Source organism: Phoxinus phoxinus (assembly GCF_949152265.1).
Source record: "Phoxinus phoxinus genome assembly, chromosome: 12".
NCBI classification, from domain to species: domain Eukaryota; kingdom Metazoa; phylum Chordata; class Actinopteri; order Cypriniformes; family Leuciscidae; genus Phoxinus; species Phoxinus phoxinus.
In genome coordinates this window covers 8,839,479-8,865,686 of record NC_136887.1, presented here as the reverse complement: position 1 = coordinate 8,865,686, position 26,208 = coordinate 8,839,479, and the positions used below count along the sequence as shown (strand labels likewise).

Sequence of the window (26,208 nt, the reverse complement as noted above, 5' to 3'; positions counted from 1 at the left end):
CTAGTCTAACATTACAAGTAAACACAAATATAACGTTAATATTAAACTAAACTTAGCCCTCAGCCAAAACGATTGACTAGGGAACCCATTATATATTTACGAGACCAAAGATCGCCCGTTAGGTCTACACAAAACGAATTATATCTTATGTTTAACCACTACCATCCGTCGGAGTCAGCAACGAACTAGCCGAGGAAAGGCTCATCCAGCCGGGAAACATGAGCGCCGAGCGCCCGCTGAACGCATGGATCTCACAACCGGGGGAAAAAATAATCATCTTTATAAATAAACCACAGATTTGAGCTTTAAACAACTACATTCTCGCCTGAAAAACTCTTAAAATTACATTTCGTGATACAGTAACAGTAGTATTATATTAAACTATATTAAAAAATGGCGCTTCTTATGTTGTCATTCCTCTTGTAGCACGCGCAAGTGACGATTCTCTGTCAACCAATCAACGTCCTGCAGTGATCTAGCTCCACCTTTTAGTAGCGTTCCACTGTGCAAGGTACCCCAAAGGAAAGGGTACCTTTTGATACCAATCTTTCATTTGAAAGTCACGTGTCTAATATCTGTAAAACCGCATTTTTCCATCTTAAAAAATATATCTAAATTACGCAATATGCTCTCATTGACAAATGCAGAACAATTAGTTAATGCGTTCATGACCTCAAGGCAAGATTATTGTAATGCTCTACTGGGTGGTTGCCCTGCACGCTTAAACTACAGCTTGTTTAAAACGCAGCAGCTCGAGTTCTTGCCAGAACCAGGAAGTATGACCATATTAACCCCGTTCTGTCAACACCGCATTGGCTCCCTATTAAACATCATATACACTTTAAAATATTGCGGATTACTTACAATGCTCTAAATGGTTTAGCTCTGCAGTACTTGAGCGAGCTCTTAACGCATTATAGTCCTTCACGTCTCATTGTTGAAATGTATCGATCAGGTGAGGGCTACAATAAAAATTTTAATACATTAGATATAAATGTAACACAGTGAAGATAGTCATCAACAAGAGGAGGAAGTATGGCACAACAGTGACGTTATCAAGAACAGAGTGTCCCTCCAAAATTGACAAGAAGACAAAGTAAAAACTGGTCATGGAGGATGTCAAGACTGGCCTACAGCAGCATTAAAAGAGTTGCCCCCTACATGTGACAACTATCTCCTGTATTTTCTGGCCTGGAAGACTCAATCCATTTCTGACTGAAACACACCAAACCCTGGCTAAACTTAGCAAAAACATTTATCCAGTCTCCCAAGCCATGTGAAAAATGTATTTGATTTTTGTATGAGGAGTCCAAGATTGGACTTTGCCTAAAATTGTAAAAGGCATGTTTGCCTCAAAAACAACACAGCACATCCGCAAAAGAACACCATACTTATGCTGAAGCATGATGGTGGCAGCATCACACTTTGGGGCTGCTTTTGTTCAGCTCGTACTAAGGCTTTAGTGAAGATGTAGGGAATCATGAATAGCTCCAAGTACTAGACGATTTTAGCACAGAACCTTTCTGGTGTCTGCTAGAGCTGAAAATGAAAAGAACTTTCACCTTTCATCATGATCCAAAACACACATCTAAAAAATGAAATTGAAAATCAAAGAAATATGAATGTTGTGGAATGGCCCAGCCAGAGCCCAGACCTCAATCCTGCATACAACCTGTGTGGTGACCTGTGCGGCCCTTTCAAATTTAACAGATCTGGAATATTTTTTGCAAAGAGAAATGGGAAAATATGTACCAAGCTGATAGACTACTATCCAAACAGAGTGCTATAATAAAAAAGCCTGCACACATTTGTGTCACGCTTTGGCTTAGTGAGGCTGCACGTTCAAGAAGACGGATCAGGATTAAACTATTCATTTACAAACAAGAAAGTTAGCAAACTGTGTAGACGAGAGTCGACAAGGGAGAACTGAAACTAGGGAGACTATATACACAGACAAATGGAGACAACTGCTGCACAAAGTGAGTGATGATGTCTGTGATGATGATGATGACAGGTGACAGGTGAAACTGATTAACAATTAAACACATGGTGCACAAACACAGAAGGCAAAACAAAGTCCATGACAGGTGTAACAGTGACAGTTTAAAGTTAGTTATTCCAAGTGTTTTTAACAGACTTTGTGTAACGGTCACCAGCTGGAGTGCCCTTGAAAGCCACCAGAGGGAACTCCACAACAGACTATTGTCATTCCCTCACAAACTACACAAACAACACCCATAATTCTCTGCCTGGACTCATTAGCACTCATTGTTTTCACCTGTGTCTCATCTTTTTGTTTGCTCACCCTATATAAACGTGGTTCCCTTTCGTAGTCACTTCGAGTTACGTCGAAATGACGACGAATGGGGTTCGCTTAGAAGCCTATCCTCTTCGAATATTAATAAAACGAGCCAATGGCAAGCAAATGCCATGGGTCTGCTGAATTTGCATAGCGTAACTCCGCCCCACAGTGTGGGTATATAAGGAAGTGAGCCGGCAACATGCAGATATGTTTTCGCTTTCGGAGCCAAGTTTATCCTTCACTCCACAAGCCATCCTGAGTATCATCTCTATTCCTCTTCGAGACGAGCTTCCCTCCAGGTGTTGGTGTGACAGCGAGTTCCAGCGAGTGCACATTCCCTGCGATCTGAGCAGTGATCTGCCAGTGTGTGTGTGTTCTCTCCCTGGTCGCTTCAGCATCTGCGGGGATTTCTCCTTCTCTCTAAAAGAGCAAAGCGCGTGGCACGTCTTTTTAAAGATGCATCGCCCGTGCCCTTCTGGTTGTGGTCACTGGCTGTCTGATTTAGATGGGCACAATCGCTGTTTTGCGTGTTTGGGCTTAGAGCACGCCAAAGCAGCGCTTGTGGATGACTCATGTTTTCATTGCGGAAACATGACCATCGCGACACTACGGTCGAGACTCAGTGATCTCGAAAGAGTGAGAGTCCCCTCATCCACACCCCGATCTACCCCCTCTAGTAATAGAGCTGGTACTTCGGCTGGTGGCCAGGGTGACCTGAGGGTGACGGTGTGGCAACAACAACCGACGATTCGTCCTCGGGCCACATCCCCCTCTCAAGTGCCGCAACCCGCGAGCCGACCAGATGATGCGCTCGATCAGTCCCGGCCAACGGTCGGCGGCGGACCGAGTGCGCCGTCTGGCGCTCCTAATGACGATGCTATGTCGATCACAGCATCACAAGGTGGGCAGGAGTCCTCGGGAGATGAGGGGTCGGCTGTGCTGCCGCCTCCGGGCGCGTCAGCATTGCCCGATCCTGATCCCGAGCTGACGGCCATGCTTTCCCGGGCAGCCGCGAGCATCGGGTTAGAGTGCAATCCGCCACCCTGCCCCGAGCGCTCGCGTCTGGACGATTGGTTTTTGGGCGCGGCCGCCGATTCACGTCGGCGTCCAACCCCAATGCCTTTCTTCCCGGATGTGCATGAGGAGGTCTCGAGGTCCTGGAAGACACCCTTGTCTTCCCGTGATCGCTCGGCGACCTCCTCCGCCTTTCCTCCTCTCGATCAGGCGGCTGTTTACGGGTACACTGGGGTGCCTATGGTTGAACGCTCTGTTGCGATGCAACTGTGTCCACAGAGTGCTTCTTCCCGTGGTGATCCTAAGCACCCCTCCAAGGCCTGTAGGTTTTCGTCGACCCTGGTGGCGAAGACCTATAGAGCTGCGGGGCAGGCAGCCGCCTCATTGCATGCCATGGCCACTCTGCAGGTCTACCAGGCCCAGATGCTCAGGGACATGCACGAGGGGAGGACTGACCCAGGGCTCTTCAATGAGCTGCGTGCCGCCACTGACCTCGCTCTCCGGGCGACGAAAGTGACCGCACGCTCCCTGGGCCAGGTGATGTCCACTAGTGTGGTCCAGGAGAGACACCTCTGGCTCAACCTGGCCGATATGAGGGACGCTGAGCGGACTCGTCTGCTTGACGCCCCCATATCCCAGGCTGGCCTCTTCGGCGGAGCGGTTGAAGATTTTGCCCAACAGTTTTCAACCGCCCAGAAGCAGACTGAGGCTATTCGTCATATTCTGCCCCGACGGCCCGCTGCTGCCTCCACCCAGCCGTCGGTTCAGACGCCTCAGCCTGCTCGCCGCCGAGGGCGCCCTCCCGCGGCTCCCGCCCCTCCCGCACGGCCCCAGCAGCAGCCTTCACCCGGGCCGCGTCGTGGAGGACGCCGCAGGCAGGCGCCCCAGCCCTCTCCAGCCCCGCGCCCCGCTAAACGCCAGGCCAAGCGGCGCTCCTGAGACGGGCTGCTCAGAGATGGCCATCAGTTCTTCTCAGGAGATGGTAGCAGGACCACTCCTTCCCCCGGTGGAGGGCCGGGGGAGAATCCTTTGTTCTCCACTCCCCGCTGCTCACCCACGGGTGGGCAGCACCCTAATGTGGTTAAAGAAAGAACTGATATCCCCATCTCTGAGCCCCCAGAAGGGAATGACAGTGCGCGCCGCCCACGGGCCCCGCCGCTCTCATCCCCTTCTGTCGCCAGACCCCTGCCAGAGCACGCCCCCGTGGAACGCTGGTCCTTCCCTGGCTCCCTCTGGCAGGACGCGGCTAATGACCGTGCCCCCACACCGGGCCGCTATGCCACCCACGTCCGGGCCGGTCATTCCGCTTCGCTGCACCCCCGCGGGGACGTCTGTCGTCCGCATGACCCCGCTGGCACAGTCCTTGGGAGCCTGGTTAGAGCTTCCCAACCTGTCCCGCTGGCTCGCGCGGACCATCAGGCTCGGCTATGCGATTCAGTTCGCGCGGTCTCCTCCCCGCTTCAGGGGAGTCCGCTTCACTATGGTCGGTGGCAATGCCCCTGTCATGAGAGCGGAGGTCGCCACCCTGCTGGCGAAGGGTGCGATCGAGACTGTCCCTCCAGCCGCAATGAGGTCCGGCTTCTACAGCCCCTACTTCATTGTCCCCAAGAAAACCGGTGGGTTACGACCAATCCTGGATCTGCGCGTCTTGAACCGTTCCCTTCACAGGCTTCCGTTCAAGATGCTCACGGCCAAGCGCATTTTCGAATGTGTGCAGCCACAGGATTGGTTTGCAGCGATCGACCTGAAGGACGCCTACTTTCATGTCTCCATTCTTCCTCGACACAGGCCGTTTCTACGGTTTGCTTTCGAGGGGCAGGCATACCAGTACGCGGTCCTCCCATTCGGGCTGGCCCTGTCTCCTCGCGTCTTCACGAAGGTCGTCGAGGCAGCCCTTGTGCCGCTACGGCAACACGGGGTTCGCATCCTGAATTATCTCGACGACTGGCTAATCCTAGCTCACTCTCGGGACCAGGTTTGCGAACACAGGGACCTAGTGCTCCGGCACCTAGTCCGTCTGGGCCTTCGGGTCAACTGGGAGAAGAGCAAACTTTGCCCCGTGCAGAGGATCTCTTTTCTCGGTATGGAAATCGACTCGGTCGCCATGTGCGCGCAGCTTACGAGCGAGCGCGCGCAGTCACTGCTGACTTGCCTGAGACAAATCCAGAGCAAGAGTGCGGTTCCACTGAAACTTTTTCAGAGGCTCCTGGGGCATATGGCATCTGCAGCCGCGGTAACGCCGCTCGGATTGCTTCATATGAGACCGCTTCAGCACTGGCTTCACGATCGAGTCCCGAGGTGGGCATGGCACCAGGGCAAGCTCCGAGTACCAGTTACTCCGACCTGCCGTCAGACCTTCTCCCCGTGGACGAACCTCAGCTTTCTACGGGCCGGAGTGCCCTTAGAACGAGTTTCCAGGCATGTTGTTGTGTCAACGGATGCCTCCTCCACGGGCTGGGGTGCCATGTGCAATGGACATGCTGCCGCGGGCTCCTGGACAGGACCCCACCGCCTATGGCATGTCAATTGCCTCGAGTTGCTGGCAGTACGTCTCGCTCTGCACCGCTTCCGGGCGCTGCTCAAGAACCAGCACGTACTAGTCCGATCAGACAATACCGCGACAGTAGCGTACATCAACCGACAAGGTGGTCTACGCTCCCGCCGTATGTCGCAACTCGCCCGCCACCTCCTCTTATGGAGTCAGAAGCATCTGAGGTCGCTTCGAGCCATTTATATTCCGGGAGACCTGAACTGTGCAGCCGACGAGCTCTCACGGCTTCAGCCTCTTCCTGGAGAATGGAGACTCCATCCCCAGGCGGTCCAGCTGATTTGGGATCAGTTCGGGGACGCACAGGTAGACCTGTTTGCCTCCCACGACTCGTCCCACTGCGCCCAGTTTTACTCCCTGACCGAGGGCACGCTCGGCACGGACGCTCTGGCGCACAGCTGGCCCCGGGGCCTCCGCAAATATGCGTTTCCCCCAGTGAGCCTTCTTGCACAGACCCTGTGCAAGATCAGGGAGGACGAGGAGCAGGTCATATTGGTTGCGCCGCACTGGCCCACCCGAACCTGGTTCTCCGAACTTGTACTCCTCGCGACAGCACCTCCCTGGCCAATTCCTCTGAGGAAGGACCTCCTTTCTCAGGGACGGGGCACCCTTTGGCACCCTCGTCCCGATCTCTGGAACCTCCACGTGTGGCTCCTGGACGGGACGAGGCAGGTTTGAGTACCCTACCACCAGCGGTGGTGGCTACCATCACTTCCGCTAGAGCGTCGTCCACTAGACATGCCTACGCGTTGAAGTGGAACCTCTTCGTCTCTTGGTGCTCTTCTCACTCAGAAGACCCCAGATCATGCCCGATCAGTGTCGTGCTTTCCTTCCTGCAGGATGGGTTGGAGCGAAGGCTGTCTCCCTCCACCCTGAAAGTATATGTTGCCGCTATCGCCGCACATCACGACGCAGTTGATGGTAAGTCCGTGGGAAAGCACGACCTGGTCATCAGGTTCCTGAGAGGAGCGAGGAGACTACAGCCTCCTCGCCCTCCTCTCGTTCCCTCTTGGGACCTCTCAGTGGTACTAACTGCCCTGCAGAGTGCTCCCTTTGAGCCTCTGCAATCAGTGGAGCTTAAGTTCCTGTCAATTAAGACAGCGCTCCTGGTTGCTCTGGCCTCCATCAAGAGGGTAGGGGACCTGCACGCATTTTCTGTAGACGAAGCGTGCCTGGAATTCGGGCCGGCCTTTTCTCACGTGATCCTGAGACCCCGGCCTGGATATGTGCCCAAGGTTCCCACCACTCCCTTCCGGGACCAGGTGGTGAACCTGCAAGCGCTGCCCCTGGAGGAGGCAGACCCAGCCTTGGCATTGCTCTGTCCAGTACGCGCCCTCCGTGCTTACGTAGACAGAACGCAATGTTTCAGGACCTCAGACCAGCTCTTTGTCTGTTATGGTGGGAAGCTGAAGGGAAGGGCTCTCTCCAAGCAAAGGTTGTCTCACTGGATAGTGGACGCCATTGCTTTGGCTTACCAGCAGCAAGGTCGACCGTGCCCCCTTGGTGTGACGGCCCACTCCACCCGGAGTGTGGCCTCCTCTTGGGCTCTAGCGCATGGCGCCTCGCTAACAGACATCTGCAGAGCTGCAGGCTGGGCGACACCCAACACATTCGCCAGATTCTACAATCTCCGAGTGGAGCCAGTGTCCTCCCGAGTACTCGCTTCAACCAGCCGGTGCTAGGACCCGCTCAGGTGTCTTCGCTTGCTCGCCATTCCACTCCACGGACTGGATACGTGCGATATTCTCCTCAGGTGAGCCTGATAAGCCCTGAGTTCCTCCAGCGCTGTTGACGTCAACGCCAGAGTTATGCCTCCGGCAGCTTTCGCGTTGGCTAGGTGCCACCATGTGCATGGTTCCCCCGCTGGGCGACCCCCACGTGTGTATTTCCACTGTAAGCCTCCTTCGAGCATGTGTCTTTCCCTTGGCAAGCCAGTCTGCCACCCCTGGGGTTGAAATACTCCACCCTACGGGCTGGACACCCCAGTGTTATCCGTATGCACCCCCCTCCGGGTCATATGTGTTTTCTTAAGTCCCCCCCCTTCGGGCGGGCACTGATTGCATATTTCCACTGTGATATGCTTCCCAGTGTACCTTGGTATTCCTGTGTTAAGTAGGAGTCCTTCGTCCGTGCTAGTCTCACGACAGGGAGCTCAGACTTACGCAGGGCACTGGAAGACAGCCGAGGTGGCGTGATTGGACTGGGAACCCCATTCGTCGTCATTTCGACGTAACTCGAAGTGACTACGAAAGGGAACGTCTCGGTTACGGATGTAACCCTCGTTCCCTGAGTAGGGAACGGAGACGTTACGTCTTCCTGCCACTTCCGCTGTACCGCTGGAACAGCCTGAGTTCAGCTTGGCTCCTTCAGCGAAGAAACATATCTGCATGTTGCCGGCTCACTTCCTTATATACCCACACTGTGGGGCGGAGTTACGCTATGCAAATTCAGCAGACCCATGGCATTTGCTTGCCATTGGCTCGTTTTATTAATATTCGAAGAGGATAGGCTTCTAAGCGAACCCCATTCGTCGTCATTTCGACGTAACGTCTCCGTTCCCTACTCAGGGAACGAGGGTTACATCCGTAACCGAGACGTTCTTTCTGTTATTCCCTGCAGTCTTGTTTAGTGTTACACTGTAGAGAGTGTTACACTGTAGATTTTCCGAGCATTCGCCATGGTTTCATGTCTCTTGGTTTTTAGATTTCTTGCCTGTTCCGTGGATTACTCTTTTGCCCATGTTCCCTGCCTTGTTGTGTTTGTTTGTATGGACTGCCTGCCAGTGTTTGACCCTGACTGTACTTTGGATTACGTTTTTGGATTACCCTGTTCAATAAATACTGCATTTGGATCTCAATCTTTGTGTCTCAGAGCAGTTTGTGACACTTTGTATATCAACTGTAGCTAGGCAGCTCACTAGGTTTTAGAACAGCGCTCCTCTGATATTGATTTACTTTCATAAAAAAATACACAATTAGTACATTTGCATGAAAGACAGAATCTCATTTCTGCACTAGATAGTGACTGTGCCTTTGGTATCATAAAAAAATAGCATTGTGTATGTTCTATCTGTGCTGTCAGATATGTTTGTTATTAATGTTCTCACCTTTCTTGTTGTCTCTTGTTCTTCTCTTCTCTGGCCTGCGCTTTCATCTGCTGCACCTCAATAGTGTCTGGTTTGCGTCGTCTCATGTAAAGATCATGGTTTCCCATGCACAGAGCCAGGATGCGCTTGTTAATGCGCAGGCGAGGTGCATAGAACACAAAGTCCTGTGGTTGGAGCAGAGGACATGTCATAACATTTCAGACAGGAATAATACAGCTGTAATACAACAGGTGTAAGACAACTGAAATCCTCCACATCTCCAAACATGAGTGAATGAAAGAATAAATAAATTAAGAAATACATTTGGGATTAAGTTTATTATTTTAAGTTACCGGTGACTTTTTGTCTATGGGCTTAATGACAAATTTCTTGTCATTGAAAGAAATATTCCGTATTTCACTCCAAGGAAATCCAATCTTAGGTGTCAGCCTGTTAAAAAACAGCGATATTTACATGGCACAGTCCATTGCTAAGAATTTTCAACAAAACACTTAGACTTAAAACTGAAATATAGATGGTATACTTGTCTGAACGCTCATATATGTTGAGTCCCAAAGCATCAACACCCAACCACAACTCCGATCCTTTTTTGTTTTTGATGCTGAAATAGTTCACTCCATACATCTCCAGATCCTGGGAAATCTTCAAGTATTCTATCATTGCGTCCTCTCTGTAGAGATAAAGCTGTATTGACTATACTCAAACAACTAGGTTTAGGTTCAGGACATAGTTGTGAAGTTGTTTTTTAATTTTATAAATACTCTAGGTCATATGGATTGTACCTGATCATGCCCTTGTGTTGTTCATGCCACACTCGAATTCGATCTTCCCACTGCTCTTTAGTCAGTTTGTGTTGTTCTAGAACTCTAGAAGAATGTATTAGTATATAAAGCAGCAACTTTCAAAACATAATAAAGTACTATAAAGTAATCTTAGTGTTTAAAGAATAGAACAGAGTTGGTGTTAAGGTCTTAAAAGAATAGAGAAACACCTTTGTGGCAGCAATTTGTCTCTGCACAAATATCCAGGGATGTGATATTCTTTACTGAAGTCACTGTATTTCATCTGCACAGCATATGAGGCCAGTAGAACAGCCGTCTCAGGTGGACAGTAGATATCATCATTCAAGATTCCCTCTTTCACCTGGAGGAAGAACAAGCGCTGTGTAGCTTCCTGAATCAGCTCTTCAGCCACGTCCTCAGGGTAGAACTTTGCTCTAAATTTAATCAGCAATGGGGTTTCTTTTCTGACATCTTGAGCTGTCACCTAACATATAAACACAAATGTTTTTGTTAGATGTTTTTCAATATGTTCTTTAAATGCTTATATAGCATTGTTCCAGTCCTTGATTCTGATTGGTCAATAGCTGTGTTTTATTCATGATAAAACACGGCTATGACTGCTTCACCCAACGGTTCTATAAATCACTACACAATACTCCTAGCAACCACGCTTAGCAACTTAGACATGTTCTCTTTAATATTGGTCATTGAAGCTTATAGAGTAGAGTATTGTGAGAGATCGAGTAAGTGAGTGTTCCTTCATTTTCCTTCAGCTCAGTCCTATATTCGTAATAAAAAAATCAGTTTGAATGTCCGCAGCGATATCTTGTCCTTTTATCAGTTTCACTTTCAAAAAAAAAATTCCTGATAAATTACTCACCCCCATGTCATCCAAGAAGTCGAGGCTAGTGCTGTATCGTGAATAAGTCATGGCCTTCAGCCGTGACTTATTTACGATACGGCACAGCCTCGAGTACCCTGTTGCTTACTCCAGTGGCATTAAATTGATGGTCAAATCAGTATCAGGGGGAGTTTTTTTTTTGGTTTACAGAATAATGTGAACAGAGATTCATGAGTTCACACGTACATGAAATCAGATTTTTAGTATTATTAGTATTTTATGCATATTTGGCGTGCTGTCCGGGAGAGGGCTCCGAGCTCTGAATTTGGCCCGAACCCAGAGTACTCCCCTCCTTTTAACTGGGATAGAAACCAGCCAAGAGTGAGGTGATGGGGTGGTGGAGGGATGCTGTGAAACTGTTATGGGACAGAGGTGAGGAAAGGCTTTATTTATACCGGCTTCCTCTTGTGCTGATTGGTTGATTACCTGAACGTGCTCCCCCCAAACTTTGTTACATAAAACTTCATATAGTATTGTAATATACTGTACATAAATAATTAAGAACGTCTATGTTACTAATGTAACCGCCGTCCCCTGATGGAGGGAACAGAGATGTTATGTCGGACTGACAAATTGGGATCTCGCCAGAGAGCCAAAGGAACTAATTTTTTGCACATAAAATTTCCACTGTCAAGAGACCTTACAGTTGGGAATGTTAAATACAACGTTCTGTCATGAAAGTCTAGATGGCGCAGGCTGGTCCTTAATTAAATTTGTAGCGATCACATCTTTATCTACATAGCACAGCTGCTTGGATGCAGTGGCATCAGCAGCCAATGAGCTTGCTGCTCAAACATTCAAATACTTTACATTGTTTGCTGTCAGCAAACTGCAGCACACTTTCAGAAATCGTCTTATGTTCAACATCTAATATAAGTGAACAGTCTTTCTTATGCACTATGCGTTTTTGTGTAGTTTGCTTTGTCAGTTCCTTATGAAGTTCCATACAATAAGTTCAAACTCATGTCATGTTAACAGTCCTGTTTAATGCTTAGAGTGATTTACTAAGTATTTTAGCAGCTAGTGAACATGCAGTATTGTGTTTATGCAGCAGCAGCAAGCAGACAATGTAGCTACCGTAAGGATACAGAGACAAAGCATTGCTGGCATGTCAACTCTTTAAAAGTGAAATAGGCTTTCGTATCACATTTCAGATTGAGCTATCGCAATTCTTAGTACTTTTGTACAACAGCAGCAGCATATATAACAAATTCAGATGTTTTGTCCTGTCCCGTCCTATGTTTGTCCATTGTGCAGATGTATGCATGTTGGCTGATGCAGCAGCTTGTTTTCTTCATTCAGCAGCATGCATATATTGGCTTATATTGTCTATTATTATCGTCTGCCCTGCTTTATTAGGGGTTGTTATTCCATGTTTGTTATATGTGCAGCAGTAGCATGTCTTACATGCTCACAGCAATGTTTGTGAATGTATTGGCACTACAGTCTCTGTACTTGCTCTCAGCAGCAGTAGAAGCCATAATCAACAATAGAAGCAGCAGCGTAGCAGACGTATTCTGCCAAGACCAAATACATTAACATTCCCACATCCATTGCCATTCCAATCTCTCCAAGAGTTGACAGAACTGTTTATAAGCAGAGCTTAAAGGAACCGTATGTAAGATTGTGGCCAAAACTGGTAGTGCAATTACTTTCAAATTACTGTAGAGCGGTGTATCCCCTCCCCCTCCCCCTGACTCGAGGTTGCCAGATAGGCTGCAGGATCCAGCAGGAACGTAGGCTGCTACAAAGAGCTTCCAATGGCAAGACTAGAGCAGAGCTGGCAACCCGGATGCCGAAACACTACTGACTTCGTGACTGGTAGATAGGTGGAGGGTGGCGCATCAGGCCAAAACACAACATGACAACATCAACATCAGTTGAGGGCTGCAACTTCACTTTTAAATGACAATATCCTGGCCGGACTACTGTTGTCAGTGATATAAGTATTTGAAATGAACATGATTTCTTAATGTCTACTGACATATCAGGGCCATTTTATGATTAATTGAAATACATTTCTTACATAAGCGGTTCCTTTTTCATTTTTTCTGTTCTTGCTTTCATTTTCAAACATAACTGAAATACAGATTAATAACAGTTAATTTACCAGCCAGTCAGATTTATTTATAATTTGTGCTGTAAAAATGTGTAGTACATAAATGGTACAATATAACTTGTTTCTCCACAATTTTATAGCAGAAACAAAGTTTAAAATCAATAAGTTGTATATATAAAAACACATGGATAAATATGTGTTATGATGTAGGTCAGATGTAGGAGTATTTAACTGCATGATTAAGTGCAGCTTTTCTCAAAGCAGTCTCTGTCATGAGACTCGGAGGCAGAGGCAGGTAAGGGAGAGTTTGATAAGGGAGTCTGAACAGTCTTTGCATGAACAATGACGAGTCCAGACAAAGTGTGTGTGTGAGTAGAGTATAAATTCAGTCCAGGATAAACAGACAATTGATGTCCAGATATGTGCAATCAGAACCTCACCCTAAAGGCGACACCTGATACCTCAAAGTCCCCAGAAGGCCACAGAACATGAGGGACAGAGGACTGGGGTGTGACCGGGGTGTTGCAAGGCCAAGGTGGAGTAGTGCACCACAGCAGCAGCGGGAGCTGGGGACTACCATGGCGGGATGGAAGGGGACCATGGTAGAGCAGATGCAACCAGAGGAGGAGGGACTAGGACTACTATGGTCTTGACAAAGGAGAGGGACTCAGCCACTTTGACTGTGATGGCTGAGACTAAGGAGAGAAGGGTGGCCGTTTTTTGAAGGATGTGTGTCCCCAGTGTTGGACTCTCCTCTGGTGTTGGAGTTTCTTTGTCTACCTTCTTTTGATTCGTTGAAGGATGCAGACCTTAAGTAAAAGCGTTTGAAAGCAGACTTCCTTCTGGCAGTTTCTTATACAAAAATTATTAATGAGCTTCATATATTGTCTGTGATGTAGTACAGCATGATTTGGAAGCCAGGGGTTACAATTGTCAACCTCTGTCCCAGCCCAACTTTCCAAACAGTTATGAATCAGTCCATTTAGCTGTGCAGTCAGTCTCCAGCTCTTAAATCTGATGTCGAAAGATAATTTGTTATTTTGTCTTGTTAAAAGCTATGAGGTGTTATGTTGATGCTATGGCACAGTTGAGATAATCTGATAACCAGTCCATCACAAGGCTAACACACAGGCATACACACATTCACACTCTCACTCACACCTATGGGCAAATTTGTCAATTAAATTAACTTATATTGCATGTGTGAGCAACCGGAGAACCCAGAGGAAAACCACATGACAAACTACAGTGGCCTATATTTCCCTCAGCTCAGTTTATGTCATTGTGCCGTTCTTTCTCAGTTCCATGCAACAAAATAACAGTCATCCGCTGCTATAGTTGAACCGATTTATTACAACTATATATCATTTTTTTCTCTCACCCAACAAATCCTTGACACATAACATTCCGAGGCAAGTCCTAGACTAGGGTTTCTTCTCTGAAGGCATAGGTTCGGCAACATATGCGTGCCAGAGAAATATTAATGTCCTTAACATCTGCACACACATTACCCCTTAGCCTACTTCTTATGCTCACTGCCTGTTTTATTTATCTGTCCAGCTATCAAAATCTGCATGGCAAAACTGCACGACCCACTGGACAGAAGCATTTATGTTGTGGTGAAACTGTCAAGTCTTAGCAAGGAAGCAGATGATCAGAATGCAGCAGTGCTTTTAATTAGTTTAAACCAAAAAAAAAAAGAAGAGGCTTCATGAAGATGAAGAAGACGACAACAAAGGGAATAATCAAATGCAACAGCTAGCATTTCACTACAGACAATCACAGACAAAGAGCAACTCAAACGCAGGGCAACATATACATAGGTTAATAAGGAACTAAACAATAATCAGTTGAACATAATAAGGAGCCATGGAAACTTATTCAAACATGGGAATTAAACTCAGGAAAAGAAAAGAGAAGCAATGAAACATCTTTCAAACTAAAAGTATTTGCAATGAAACAGAACATGACAGTAGCAGAAGTGTAATAAGTGCAGTCAAGTTTCTTCCTTCTCTTAGTGAATAAGTTTAAATGCCTCTCAAAATACCAGAACACATTTATTGAGCAATGTTGTATTATTAATCATTGCTGTTGTCCTTACTGAATTAAATGTCTCATGATGTGGTAGATGTATTGATTAAATAAAAGGCAGCAATTGCCCCCAAAACATAAATTGACTAGTGACTGAGATTAGATTGTCACTTTCAGATATTCTCAATTATTATTATTTTTATTTGCAATACCACACATTGAAAAAAGTGAATAATTATAATAATATAATAAGGAACCCAGGGCATGGTACATTCAATTCTTAAATTTAATAAGTAATTAAAATGATTATAATAATACAGTAGCTGTTACCAAATCAAATGAAATCAATATCAACAAAATAATCAATTGCACTGCAGAGGTGCCACAGAAGCTGCATCTAAAGTGGTATTTAAATGTATGCATTTACACAGTTTAATGCTGCTTAGAGGGCATAAATGCATTGACATAGCAATTACAATTGCATAATGTTTTTAGATTAATCTTTACATTTTTAATATAGAAGTATGAGTAAATTACTACATTAAATGATACTTAGATTATGAACACAAATAGGAAAGTGTTCAAAACATTGATAATGTCAATTAGAAATTGATAGATTTATATACTTGGAAATTAAAGCTTTAGTGTAAGTTCTGCCAGGAAGACTCAATCAACGCCTCACGTATTACTTCACTTCTAACCAATCATGTGCTAACACTCACAGTATAAAAGATTGGTACTTACATTTGTCTGAGTTTGCAGATGCTGACGCTGCCAATTACCTCCATCCTCCCCAACCACCACCAAGATGGTCCCTTCCCCAACCACCACCAATATGGTCCCTTCCCCTTCATCCTCCCCAACCACCACCAGGATGGTCCCTTCCTTTACCACCAGGGGGGTCGGCTGCGCCCCTGCCTTCGTCTTCAGGCAGGATATGCAGATTCCGCTACCCTCGCATTGCTCGCTAATTACGGGGCCTACGCCAAAAAACTTTATACATTTATGCTTGCTGGGCTGTTAATAAATATACGCTCGTTATATCAATTTATCTCTCGAGTCTTTCTGGTAGAACTCATGCAAACCAAAGTCAAATGGATCAAGTAGATCCCTATCATTCCCAATCATTTGTCTAACTCATCCTCACTCTCATCACATGGAAGAGCTGATTATACTCTTCCTATTGCCCTTTATGTAAAATATTGCTGTTTTCATTTTCTGAAATTAAGAAATCAATTTGTTATATATACATAAATACAACTATACTACAATAAACAGAAATAAATAAATAAGTGCAATCATATTGTTGATGCTACTTTTGTTGATGCTACTTTTTTTTAACAAAAAAAATCCCAATGGGGAAATACATTAGTGCAATTCCACTGGGGTACAGCGTTAGCATTTGGAAACATACCTATTTTCCATAGTGGGACAGCGTTGCCATATGGAAACATTGATATTTTCTCAATTTACAGTAAAACTATGTTAGACAAAGCTGATTTGTGAATACAAATATCTAATGTACTTATCAAAGGTGCTGCAAAAAAATCCCCCTTGAGATGAGATGTTTAGAAATTAGGTTAAAGGTGCAATGTGTATTATTTCTGAGGATCTATTGACAGAAATGCAATATAAGATCCATAACTATGTTTTCAGTGGTGTATAAAGACCTTACTTAATGAACCGTTATGTTTTTATTACCTTAGAATGAGTCATTTATATCTACATAAGCGCGGACACCCCCTTAAATACAGGTCGACATATTGTGACATCATGTTTCTACCGTAGCCGACAGCGAACAAACAGCGCTACAGAGCGCGTTTCGTCACTAACTTGAATGAGAATTCCACGAAAATGAATGACCACAGATATTGTTTAGGACAAGAGCCGATGGAGGGTATATCTGCTTCGAAGAAGAGGAAGTATGATGAAGCCAGAAAAATAAGGGAGAAACGAAAGCAAAAATCACGGGCCAACATTGGTGTGGCTTTTCACAGATGAAGGGTCTTATGAGGGGAAAAAGGCTTTCAAAGCAACTCCGAAGTTGGCTTTTTTCTGCTGGATAGGTAACGTTAAGGTATTCCAACTTTGAAAACTGTTGTTTCATAATGTTAGCATTACCTAGAAGCTAGCCATAGTGACTTTTCCCTTATCAGTGGTGCAAAATATGTAGTTATATTGTTTCATGTAACTTAGTTCTTCTCCCTTGCTGTGGTATGGCTTTGCTATGTGGGGATAAATGTGCTGGTTACGTTCGTGAGACAATCAGCTGATTAGTACTATTGACCGTAAAACACTAACGTTAGCCTACAGCTCATATTAGCCAGCTGAACTAATCCTTACTAATCCTCTCCCTCGCTGTGTTGTGGGTGTGCTATGTGGGGAGAAATGTGCTGGTTACATCGGCCACCTTAGCTTCTCCTTCGAGTTTGAAAAGGGAGGGATAGGCCGTAACTGACTGTCTGTTTGCAATTCGTAAATCTCACCACTAAATGCTGCTAAAAATCACACACTGCACCTTTAATAGAACATTTTCTGGAGCACTTCAACAGTCACGTCTTCCATGTGAGGTTGACAGTGAAAGAGAGTTTTGGAGGGAATTTCAAATGTCATGTGACTTAAAAACAGCACATCATCGGCTACAATAAGGCCTACCATTTTAATTCCCATAGTGTAGTTAATATATATATATATAAATTATTGGTGGGGGAAAAAATCGATTCTGTTCAGTTTCGCAATATTTTGCAGTGCACACCCAATTATATCGATACAATAGCGCAAAGTATCGCAATATTTCATTATAAAATTATCTGTTTTACTTTCGGGGTTTCTCCACTGGTTTTCTCTGAGTTTACTCTGATAATTTACATTTGCGTATTGCATCCACAAAGTGGCGCTTGTTGCTGTGCTTTGTTGTCGTGCATTCAACAACAAATTCAAATGAAAGTGCAACCCTCTACAATGCGAGGAAATCAATCGCATATGCGAGGGAATTTCACTCTGGGCGACGAAATAATGTATATCATTAGCCATTGGCTAATCAATTCGTAGATTTTACTCGCCAGTGTGTGTGTTAGATGCCAAGTATATGTTTAGCATAGATATATTACCACTCGCTGAACACTGAATGAGCGCTTGAGAGTTACGCTCTCCGCCAAGCGATCTGTAACGTTAGTATTTGAACGCTGTATTTGAACGACTGGGAAGTCTATGCACCTGCAGATAGATCATGGCTTGCTCAGGACGACATTCTAGATCTGGCCCTCACTGTCAGCTTCCATTAAAAAGTCATCCCCATTGTCGAGCTCCACGCTGGCCACAGCATTGGGGTCCTCGGCCCTCAGGAGCATTAATGTTATGGTCACACCAGGCTCTCCCTCCACACACACACACACACACACAGCCATTCCTCTCACCCAAATACTAATCACCTACAGACTTTCCTCATCACTGCCATAATCAGAGGACTACAAGAGCATACATCTCCAGTCAGTTGGCATCTGGCTTTGTCTTGGACACAGACTCACTTACCCCAAAGACATACCTGAGAAATTCTGCTACTTGTTGTCTTGCAATTACTCCAGAGATCTCATCTGAATCCAACATCTTTATCCAATGATCTCTTACATACTGTATTTCTCCAAAGATTTCCAGCGACGACTCAAATATTCCCCTGTGTTCTCCTCTCATTGAGTCTGGTATCCCCTTACAGTAGTACAAAAATGAAAGAATATCATGCGTCGTCACGGTGTTAAAGTGGCAGCCGTGCTGAGTGTTGAAGATAGTTGTTTGGCAATGGGAGAAGTTGTTGGCCACGACAGTATTTTGTCGGCATCTAAGATGAATTGTGCTGTTGTGTTTTTTTTTAAGTCAGTCGAAAAAGCAAACGAATTAGTGGAAAAGGGAATTGTTGTAAATAATCTCTTCACACCTGTTCTTCCGCTTTCAACACCCTCAAAAAAAGTAACTTTGTCTAATATTCCACCTTTTATTTCTGATAATACACGGGTTGAGATCCTTTCCCACTATGGAAAGCTGGTTTCACCGATCAAGAAAATCCTCATTGGAACTGCTTCACCACTGTTAAAACATGTAGTTTCTTTTAGAAGATTTGCCTACATGATTTTGAAAGATAGTGAAGAACTTGACTTGACTTTTAACATTAAGGTTGACAACTTTGATTATGTTTTCTATGCCACAATGGATAAGATGAAGTGTTTTAACTGTGGTGGGGTAGGCCATCTGATTCGGACTTGCCCTAAAAGGAATAAAGAGGATAATACATCAACTGATGGGCAAAACATGGAGGTTAGTCTAAACAGTGATGATGAGGAAAAGGTTGTAGCAGGGACTTCTAATGCTCCTATTCTGAGTGTGAAAAAGGTGACTGTTGTAGAGAATAATGGTAGTGTTTCTGCAGTTGCTGATATCACTGAACCAGTAGTGTCTTTGCAGGAAGATGAATTGAATGCTACTGCTGTAGTGAGTGAAGGAGTCAGTGATACCACCTTTTGACGAAGGATAAAAGTGACAATGTGAAGTGTCAATCGTTCGAACTGTGTGATGTTGATCTAGAATCAGATACAACTGAGTTAAAAATTCCAGGTAAAAGGAAAAGTTCAAGTGAAGTTCAAAGTGTTAAACAGAAAAAAACAAATGTTGTTGATGAAGCTGTTGATGATGATGATGATGATGATGACGACAAGGAAGGGATGGAAAGTGGCAATAAATCTTCGGATTCAAATCTCAGTTTTTCTCAAAGAGCTTCATCCAGTCGTGATTATGAGGTAGAAGACATTTAAGGACAAGTTCGGTATTTTACACTTAAAGCCCTGTTTTCAGATGGTTTCTGATGAAATAGAACGGTTAAGATTAAAATTTGGACACATGCTGCTGGCCGGAGAATTTTCGGTGTCTTTTTAATTTAGAAATGAAGAATGTTCAAAGTAGAACCATTCATGCTTTGAGATCTGAATCTGGAATTCTTTTGACAGATCCTTCAGATATTCGCCAGAGGGCAGTTGGTTTTTATAAGAATTTATATAAAAGTGAAGTTGCTGTAGAGCTAGAAAATGAGGGTGAGTTCTTCTTTGAAAACTTACCTCAGGTGCCTGAAAGTATCAACACAGGAATTTCTGGCCCTCTGAGTATGAGTGAGCTACAGAAGGCAATACAAGGGATGGTGTCTGGAAAAACACCGGGCATTGATGGTATACCAGTGGACTTTTACAAGTCTTTTTGGTCAACAGTAGGAGAAGATCTCCTAGAAGTGTTGAATACTAGTCTGACAAGGGGCGATTGAGCCTTTGTTAAATCAGATAAGGTGTAAGCTTCAAGGTATAATTTTACCAGAAAGTAGGAATAAATTCACACTGTCGGCAGATGACGTGACTGTGTGTGTATCAATGGACAAAGTGATATTCAGGCTTTGTTAAATTTGTTGAAAACTTTTAAAAAGATATCTTCTGCCAATATAAACTGGGGGAAAAAAGTGAAGCTTTTTTAATAGGGGATTGGAAAAATGATAAACTAAAACTTCCTATGGTCCTAGAGTGGGGAAAATTTGGTTTTAAATATTTAGGAGTTTTTTTTGGAGATGAAGTAGTTACACAAAAAAAAACTGGGAGGGCATAATTGAGAAAGTTAAAGGTCGACTTGAGAAATGGAAATGGCTGCTTCCAAAAATGTAATTTAGAGGGTGAGTTTTAATCGCTAATAATTTAGTGGCTTCTTCGCTGTGGCACGAGTTTGCTTGTTTAGATCCCCCATTAACTTTGTTAACAAAACTACAAGCACTGCTTGTTGTTGTTTTTTGTTGTTTTTTTGGATAAGCTGCATTGGGTCCCGCAAAGTGTTTTATTTCTGTCCAAAGAAGTAGGTGGTCATCTGCAAAGTAGAATAGCTGCTGTCAGATTACAATTTGTGCAAAGACTTTTAACTGTTTCAGATGTTTTTAACTGGAATGCTGTAGCAAGGTTGATTTTGAACAGGTTGGGTATTTTTAACTTGGGCAGGACAATTTTTTTAGATGGATCCACTGAAATTAAGTATTCCTATGATACCTGTTTTTTATAGTAATGTTTTTAAAGTGTGGAATCTTTTTACTTTTCAAAAAGTGGAAGACTCAAAATCTCTTTACTGGCTATTAGAAGAACCTTTAATCCATGGGAAGCGCTTGGACTTAACAAAACATTGTTTTCCTTCCCGGACTAAACAAAGCACTTATTGACAACACAATAGTGACTCTTGGCCGTTTGCTGGAAGTAGCTGGACTTGAGTTTAAAAACTATTATGCAACATCTCGATGTCTTGGAATCAGTTCTATTTGCGTTATAGCACAACTTCTTCAGAGATGGGAATCTGCTCTAAGTGATCAAGAGAGACTTTTGCTATTGGACTATAAAAACAAACTGTGTAATCCAGACTCTGATGAGTTTTTTCCGGGTTTGTTTTTTCTCTTAAGTTGGATGGGTGTACTGGTTTTTATCTTGAACAAGTTGATTCTTTAAGTGTTTATTTTTTTTCCTGTGACAGAAAGCTTTTGTATAAGTACTGTGTAATTGTTTTTAACAAGAAAAAGTTGAATAATAGGATCAGCCTGTTCTCACCCAAATGCGTCTCTATAGCACGCAGTGTGTTTATCGTGCAATTTATACGCGAAAATGAGTTTTTACGTGGATATGATACGCAGTTTTGCGCGTGCATATGATACGCACTTAATTTCGTGATATACACACGCACCCCACACCACTAATCCTACCCAAGCGTATAATACACACGCACCCTACCCCACCCTAAACCCAACCATGTGCTATCCATGCGTATACTATGCACGTAAAAACTAATTTTCGCGTATATATTACACGATAAACACACTGCGTGCTATATAGACGCATTTGGTGAGATCGGGTTGATAGGATAGATACACCTTGGCGTGTGTTTTTTTAAGTTGAATGAAGACAAAAAAAAAAAAAACAGAATGGAGAGTCTTTTACAAACCACCATTGACCAATTCTGTTTTAAATCCTGAAAGCACTGATAAGTGTCCTTTTTGTGATGACAGATAAACTATTTTTCATGCTTTTCTTAGACTGTTATAGACTTGAACCACTGTTTTCTGTTTTAAAAGATCTTTTTAAAAAATGTAATGAGGTATTTTCACAAGAGATTTTCATTTTAGGATGTAAATATGTCCTAAAGAAAAAGTTTGTGTCAACTGCTTAATTTTGTGGTGCGACAAGCAAAAATGGCCATGTATTTGAGCAGGAGAAAAATTTAACAGGATATAATACAAAACATTGTTGTATTGTTTTTTAACTTGGTACAATCTAGAATCTTAATTTATTTTCATTATTATAAAAGTATTGATGATCTGCTTTCTTTTGAAAATATTTGGAGCTTTAATGATGCTATATGTGCCATTTTTGAAGATTAATTAATTTTCACATTTTATTGATTTATTTAATTTTTTTAAATTGTATTAAGTTCTTGTCTACTGATGCATTTCTTTGTATTTCACTCCAACAATAAAAAAAGTGACCTTGGTCTTTGACCTTTTGGAGTGGGTCACATATATTTTATGATGTACATCAATTTGGGAATGCATTTTATTAAAAATATCTTCCATTTGATTGATGTCGCTTTGTGATTGTCTCAGTCAGCACATGGTGGAGGACAAAAACACCTCAAATGAAAGAGGGCCACTAATGTCACATGCACGTATAGTTAGCTAATTAAAAAATATCAAACAGAGTGGAAAAATAATACTGTTAACTGGTTAAAAGACAAAGAACAATCTTATGCTAGTTTTGTTTGTTTCTTGAAACAGTTCAGAGCCCTGTTTATAAGACAGATTATGACAAAAAAAATGGTCAAATATGCAAGTGTGATCAAGATTAACCCGCTTATTGAGTTTCAGCCAAGTAGAGAAGCCCTTGCTGTCCTGATACTGCAGTCCGAAGTACCAGATCTCTCGGAGTCCAATAGTTTTCACAACCTTCAAAAGGACAAACGTAATGATGTCAAAAATGGTTCACTCTTTAGGGTCTATGTCATGTTGCATTTATTGACTTCATTCCATGTTAAATACATACTTGGTCAAAAAGTTGTCTACCAGTTGTACTGGGCTGAATGGCAAACTCCAGCTCAGCATCCATTGTAGTGACCCGTACATTTAACTGAAAAGAGCAAATATCCCATGGATAAGGTTAAAAGCATTTAATCAATTAAATAGTACACTACAACTTCTACATTATAAACATTATACACTATACTATTCAAAGAAGGCACATTAAGATCTAGGACAATTTGTTACAGCCACACCTGGAGTATATTATGATTAGGATTTTAGCCTTATTTGGATCACAATAGCATCACAATTAACACAATGATGGACACTGGGCAGAAATCCTTGTGAGTTGAGAATATATACACACATATTCTTCAGCATGTGTATAAATATATGTAGGCTATTAAATGACAGCATTTTAAAAGATAAAGGGTAACACTACAATTAGGTTTCATTATTTATCATGAACTAAGAGTTAACAACACTTCTAAAGCATTTATTAATCTTAGTAAATGTTAATTTCAACATTTACTAATTCATCATTAAAATAAAATGTTAAGATAATGTTAATGCACTGTGAACTAACATGAACAAAAACATTTAATTGGGATTTTCATTAATATTAACAAGATTAATAAATACTGATATGTGTATTGCTCATTGTTAGTTCATGTCAGTTAATACGTTAATTGATGTAAAAAAAAATAGACCTGATTGTTAAGTGGTACCAGATAAAGTATATACAATAAATGACTCTTATTTAAATTAAATTACTCTGCTTTAACAAAGTCAAAGTTGTGTACTACATGAGGTCAAGATTTTTAAATAGGAAACTTATCTGTATTATGCAAATAATAAATATATAATGTTTACTCACAGACATTTGACTATATTTTAGAGCTCCTGAATGTGTCCTTCTTGTAGTGGTCTGCTCTCGTCAGAGTCATATGAAAGGACTTGCAATATTTGCCAGGATTACCCCTAGTTAATGTGGCCCATTGTACCTCTAATCCAATAGCAGCCCTGGAATCTCTTTTCAGATTAAACCCTGAAAATAACCTCAGGAAAACAATACAAAGGAAATTAATAGAAATCAAATTTACAGTATGCAATTATTTATGAGGAATAGTTATTTACTATTATTAATGAGGAATAGAATAATATTTATCTGTAGCATTTTACATGCAAGCATGTGTAATCGCTATAGTTAAACAGATCCAGCACAAATCAAATGTAGATGATAGGACACACACACACACACACACACACACACACACACACACACACACACACACACACACACACACACACACACACACACACACACACACACACACACACACACACACACACACACACACACACACAGTAACGGTAGTCCACTGAAGGCAAGCGTAGTTGAACCCAAATGCAGTTTATTGAATCCAAAAGTGAACCGATACAAAATAAAGACTTGACTTGACATCATGAACTTAAACATGAACAGAAACAGCGGTTTACAGGGAACAAAGCTAGACAATTTACAATTGTAACATGAGGACTATTTATACACAATAATTAATCACTAAACAACGTATACCTGAGAACAAACAAACAATGGACCAATGAGAAAACAGGACACATGACCAGAACAACCAATGTGAACATGACACATAAGACTAGGGAAACACAAGACATGATCACATGAGGGCAAGGAATTACAGGGCAAGGAATTACAGGGCAAGGAACCAGGAAACATGACTAAATTTCAAAGACATGAAAACAAGAACCTGAAATTAAACCAAAAACAGACGGGACATATCCCCCCTAAAGGCCACTTTGGCTGAGCTGAGGACCACCAGGGTGGAGCAGAAGACTCCAGAAGAAGTTCATGAACAATCTCCATAGTCGTATCAGGGCAAACGGGAAATTCGTGAACGGCCTCAGTGGTCGTGTAAGGGCAAACAAGTTCAAGGATGATCTCTGTGGTCGCATCAGAGCAAACAGGAAGTTTACGGATGACGTCAGGACGAGATGGAAAGCAGTGTGCAGCCGAACACACATTATGGATACTGCCATCACAGGGAGACGAAAGAGGCATTAACTCTGGGACCACATGACTAGGAAGCGCTGAGGCAGACTGGCTTGGGAGCACTTGGTAAGAAGCACTTAAAATTAACTTGGTAAGATAGTCCAATAAACTCCTTAAAGACCCACTCCGATGAAAATCATGTTTTTCTAGGTGTTAACATGTTCTTGTGGTATTTTTCTGATGTTAGAGAACATATCTTGAGAAAAATAAGCTCAAAGTTGTATTTCTGAGTATTTCTACATTCAAATGACTGTGAATCAGTAGCAGACGCTAAAATGCCATCTAAAATAGACGAATTGTGACGTAGTAACTCCACTGGGCGGGGCTATTTAGTTAAAAAAAGTTAACTCTCTGTTAACTTAACTTCATCTGTGTTAAAGCGATGTAGATTATAATGTAATGTAATGTAATGCGTTTTACAGGGGCTTTTTTGAAGTTGTGTTTTGTGTTTAATTTTACTCAGCAGCAGGGTCAGATACACACACACAAGTGTGAACAGAGCTCCGATAGTGGCGCTGAAATTGGAACACATACTGTAACAATAACCGTCGAGTTTCGCCTGTTGCAGTCGTTTGTCCCCTCGTGTGTCAAGCCCATCACTCGTGAGAGAGTCAGTCAGTTTTTCAGATAGAGCGGTGACATTAGCATCATAATAATCCCAAAATTCCGAGCAATCCACTGATACTAAATATGTCCTTATTGATGAAATATCGAGGCGAAGTCGAGCTGTTTTTTACCGCGACGTCTCGGAGTGAAATAATGATCGGTGATCAGAGCTCTCAGCAACGGGGAGAGGGAGGGTCGTCTCCGTGCCAACGGCTCTGCCCACAACGCAGAGGAGAATTGCTAATGAGCTACTGCCGCTCTGCTGAAGCGAAGTCCCAGAAAACAGCACATGTTTTGAGATTTTGGCTAAAATGGCATAATCATAATTTAAAGACCACTGGGAATGTTTAAAAATAGCTCAAAATATGATCGGAGTGGGACTTTAACATTGTTTTCAATACTCTGTATACCTTGACGGAGGCGAAGGAGACAAACTACTGGGTTCATGATTAAGGTCTAACTTTCTGTAACGGTAGTCTACTGGAGCAGAGTGGATCCCAAATGCAGTTTATTTAGTCCAATAGAGAACAAATACAAAATAATGGCTTGGCGAACAGGATCCACCTGAGTTTGTGTTTGTTCGAATCACCTCAGGAGTCGGCAAGAATCCAATATTCCCGGGAGTTTCTTTTAAAATGGTACAAGCCTAACAGCTGAAGCAACCCGCGGGATGTGGCTATCCTGATTTGGGAAGTTTTTCACCTGTTGGGCAAAAACAAA

At 43.3% G+C, this 26,208-nt stretch overlaps 1 protein-coding gene across 1 annotated transcript in view; it reads right to left on the bottom strand.

Annotated features, from left to right (window-relative positions):
* Positions 1-23,761, bottom strand: part of msnb (moesin b) — a 50,896-nt gene extending 27,135 nt beyond the window's left edge. The window contains exons 1-8 of the mRNA XM_079630398.1: positions 23,689-23,761; positions 22,837-22,920; positions 22,644-22,739; positions 9,962-10,236; positions 9,753-9,836; positions 9,494-9,640; positions 9,303-9,399; positions 8,971-9,134 (exon numbers count right to left, since the gene is read on the bottom strand). Coding sequence (XP_079486524.1) covers positions 8,971-9,134; positions 9,303-9,399; positions 9,494-9,640; positions 9,753-9,836; positions 9,962-10,236; positions 22,644-22,739; positions 22,837-22,920; positions 23,689-23,694 — 953 coding nt within the window. The 5' untranslated portion in view covers positions 23,695-23,761. The remainder of the gene's footprint in view (positions 1-8,970; positions 9,135-9,302; positions 9,400-9,493; positions 9,641-9,752; positions 9,837-9,961; positions 10,237-22,643; positions 22,740-22,836; positions 22,921-23,688) is intronic.
* Between the last annotated feature and the right edge of the window lie 2,447 nt (positions 23,762-26,208).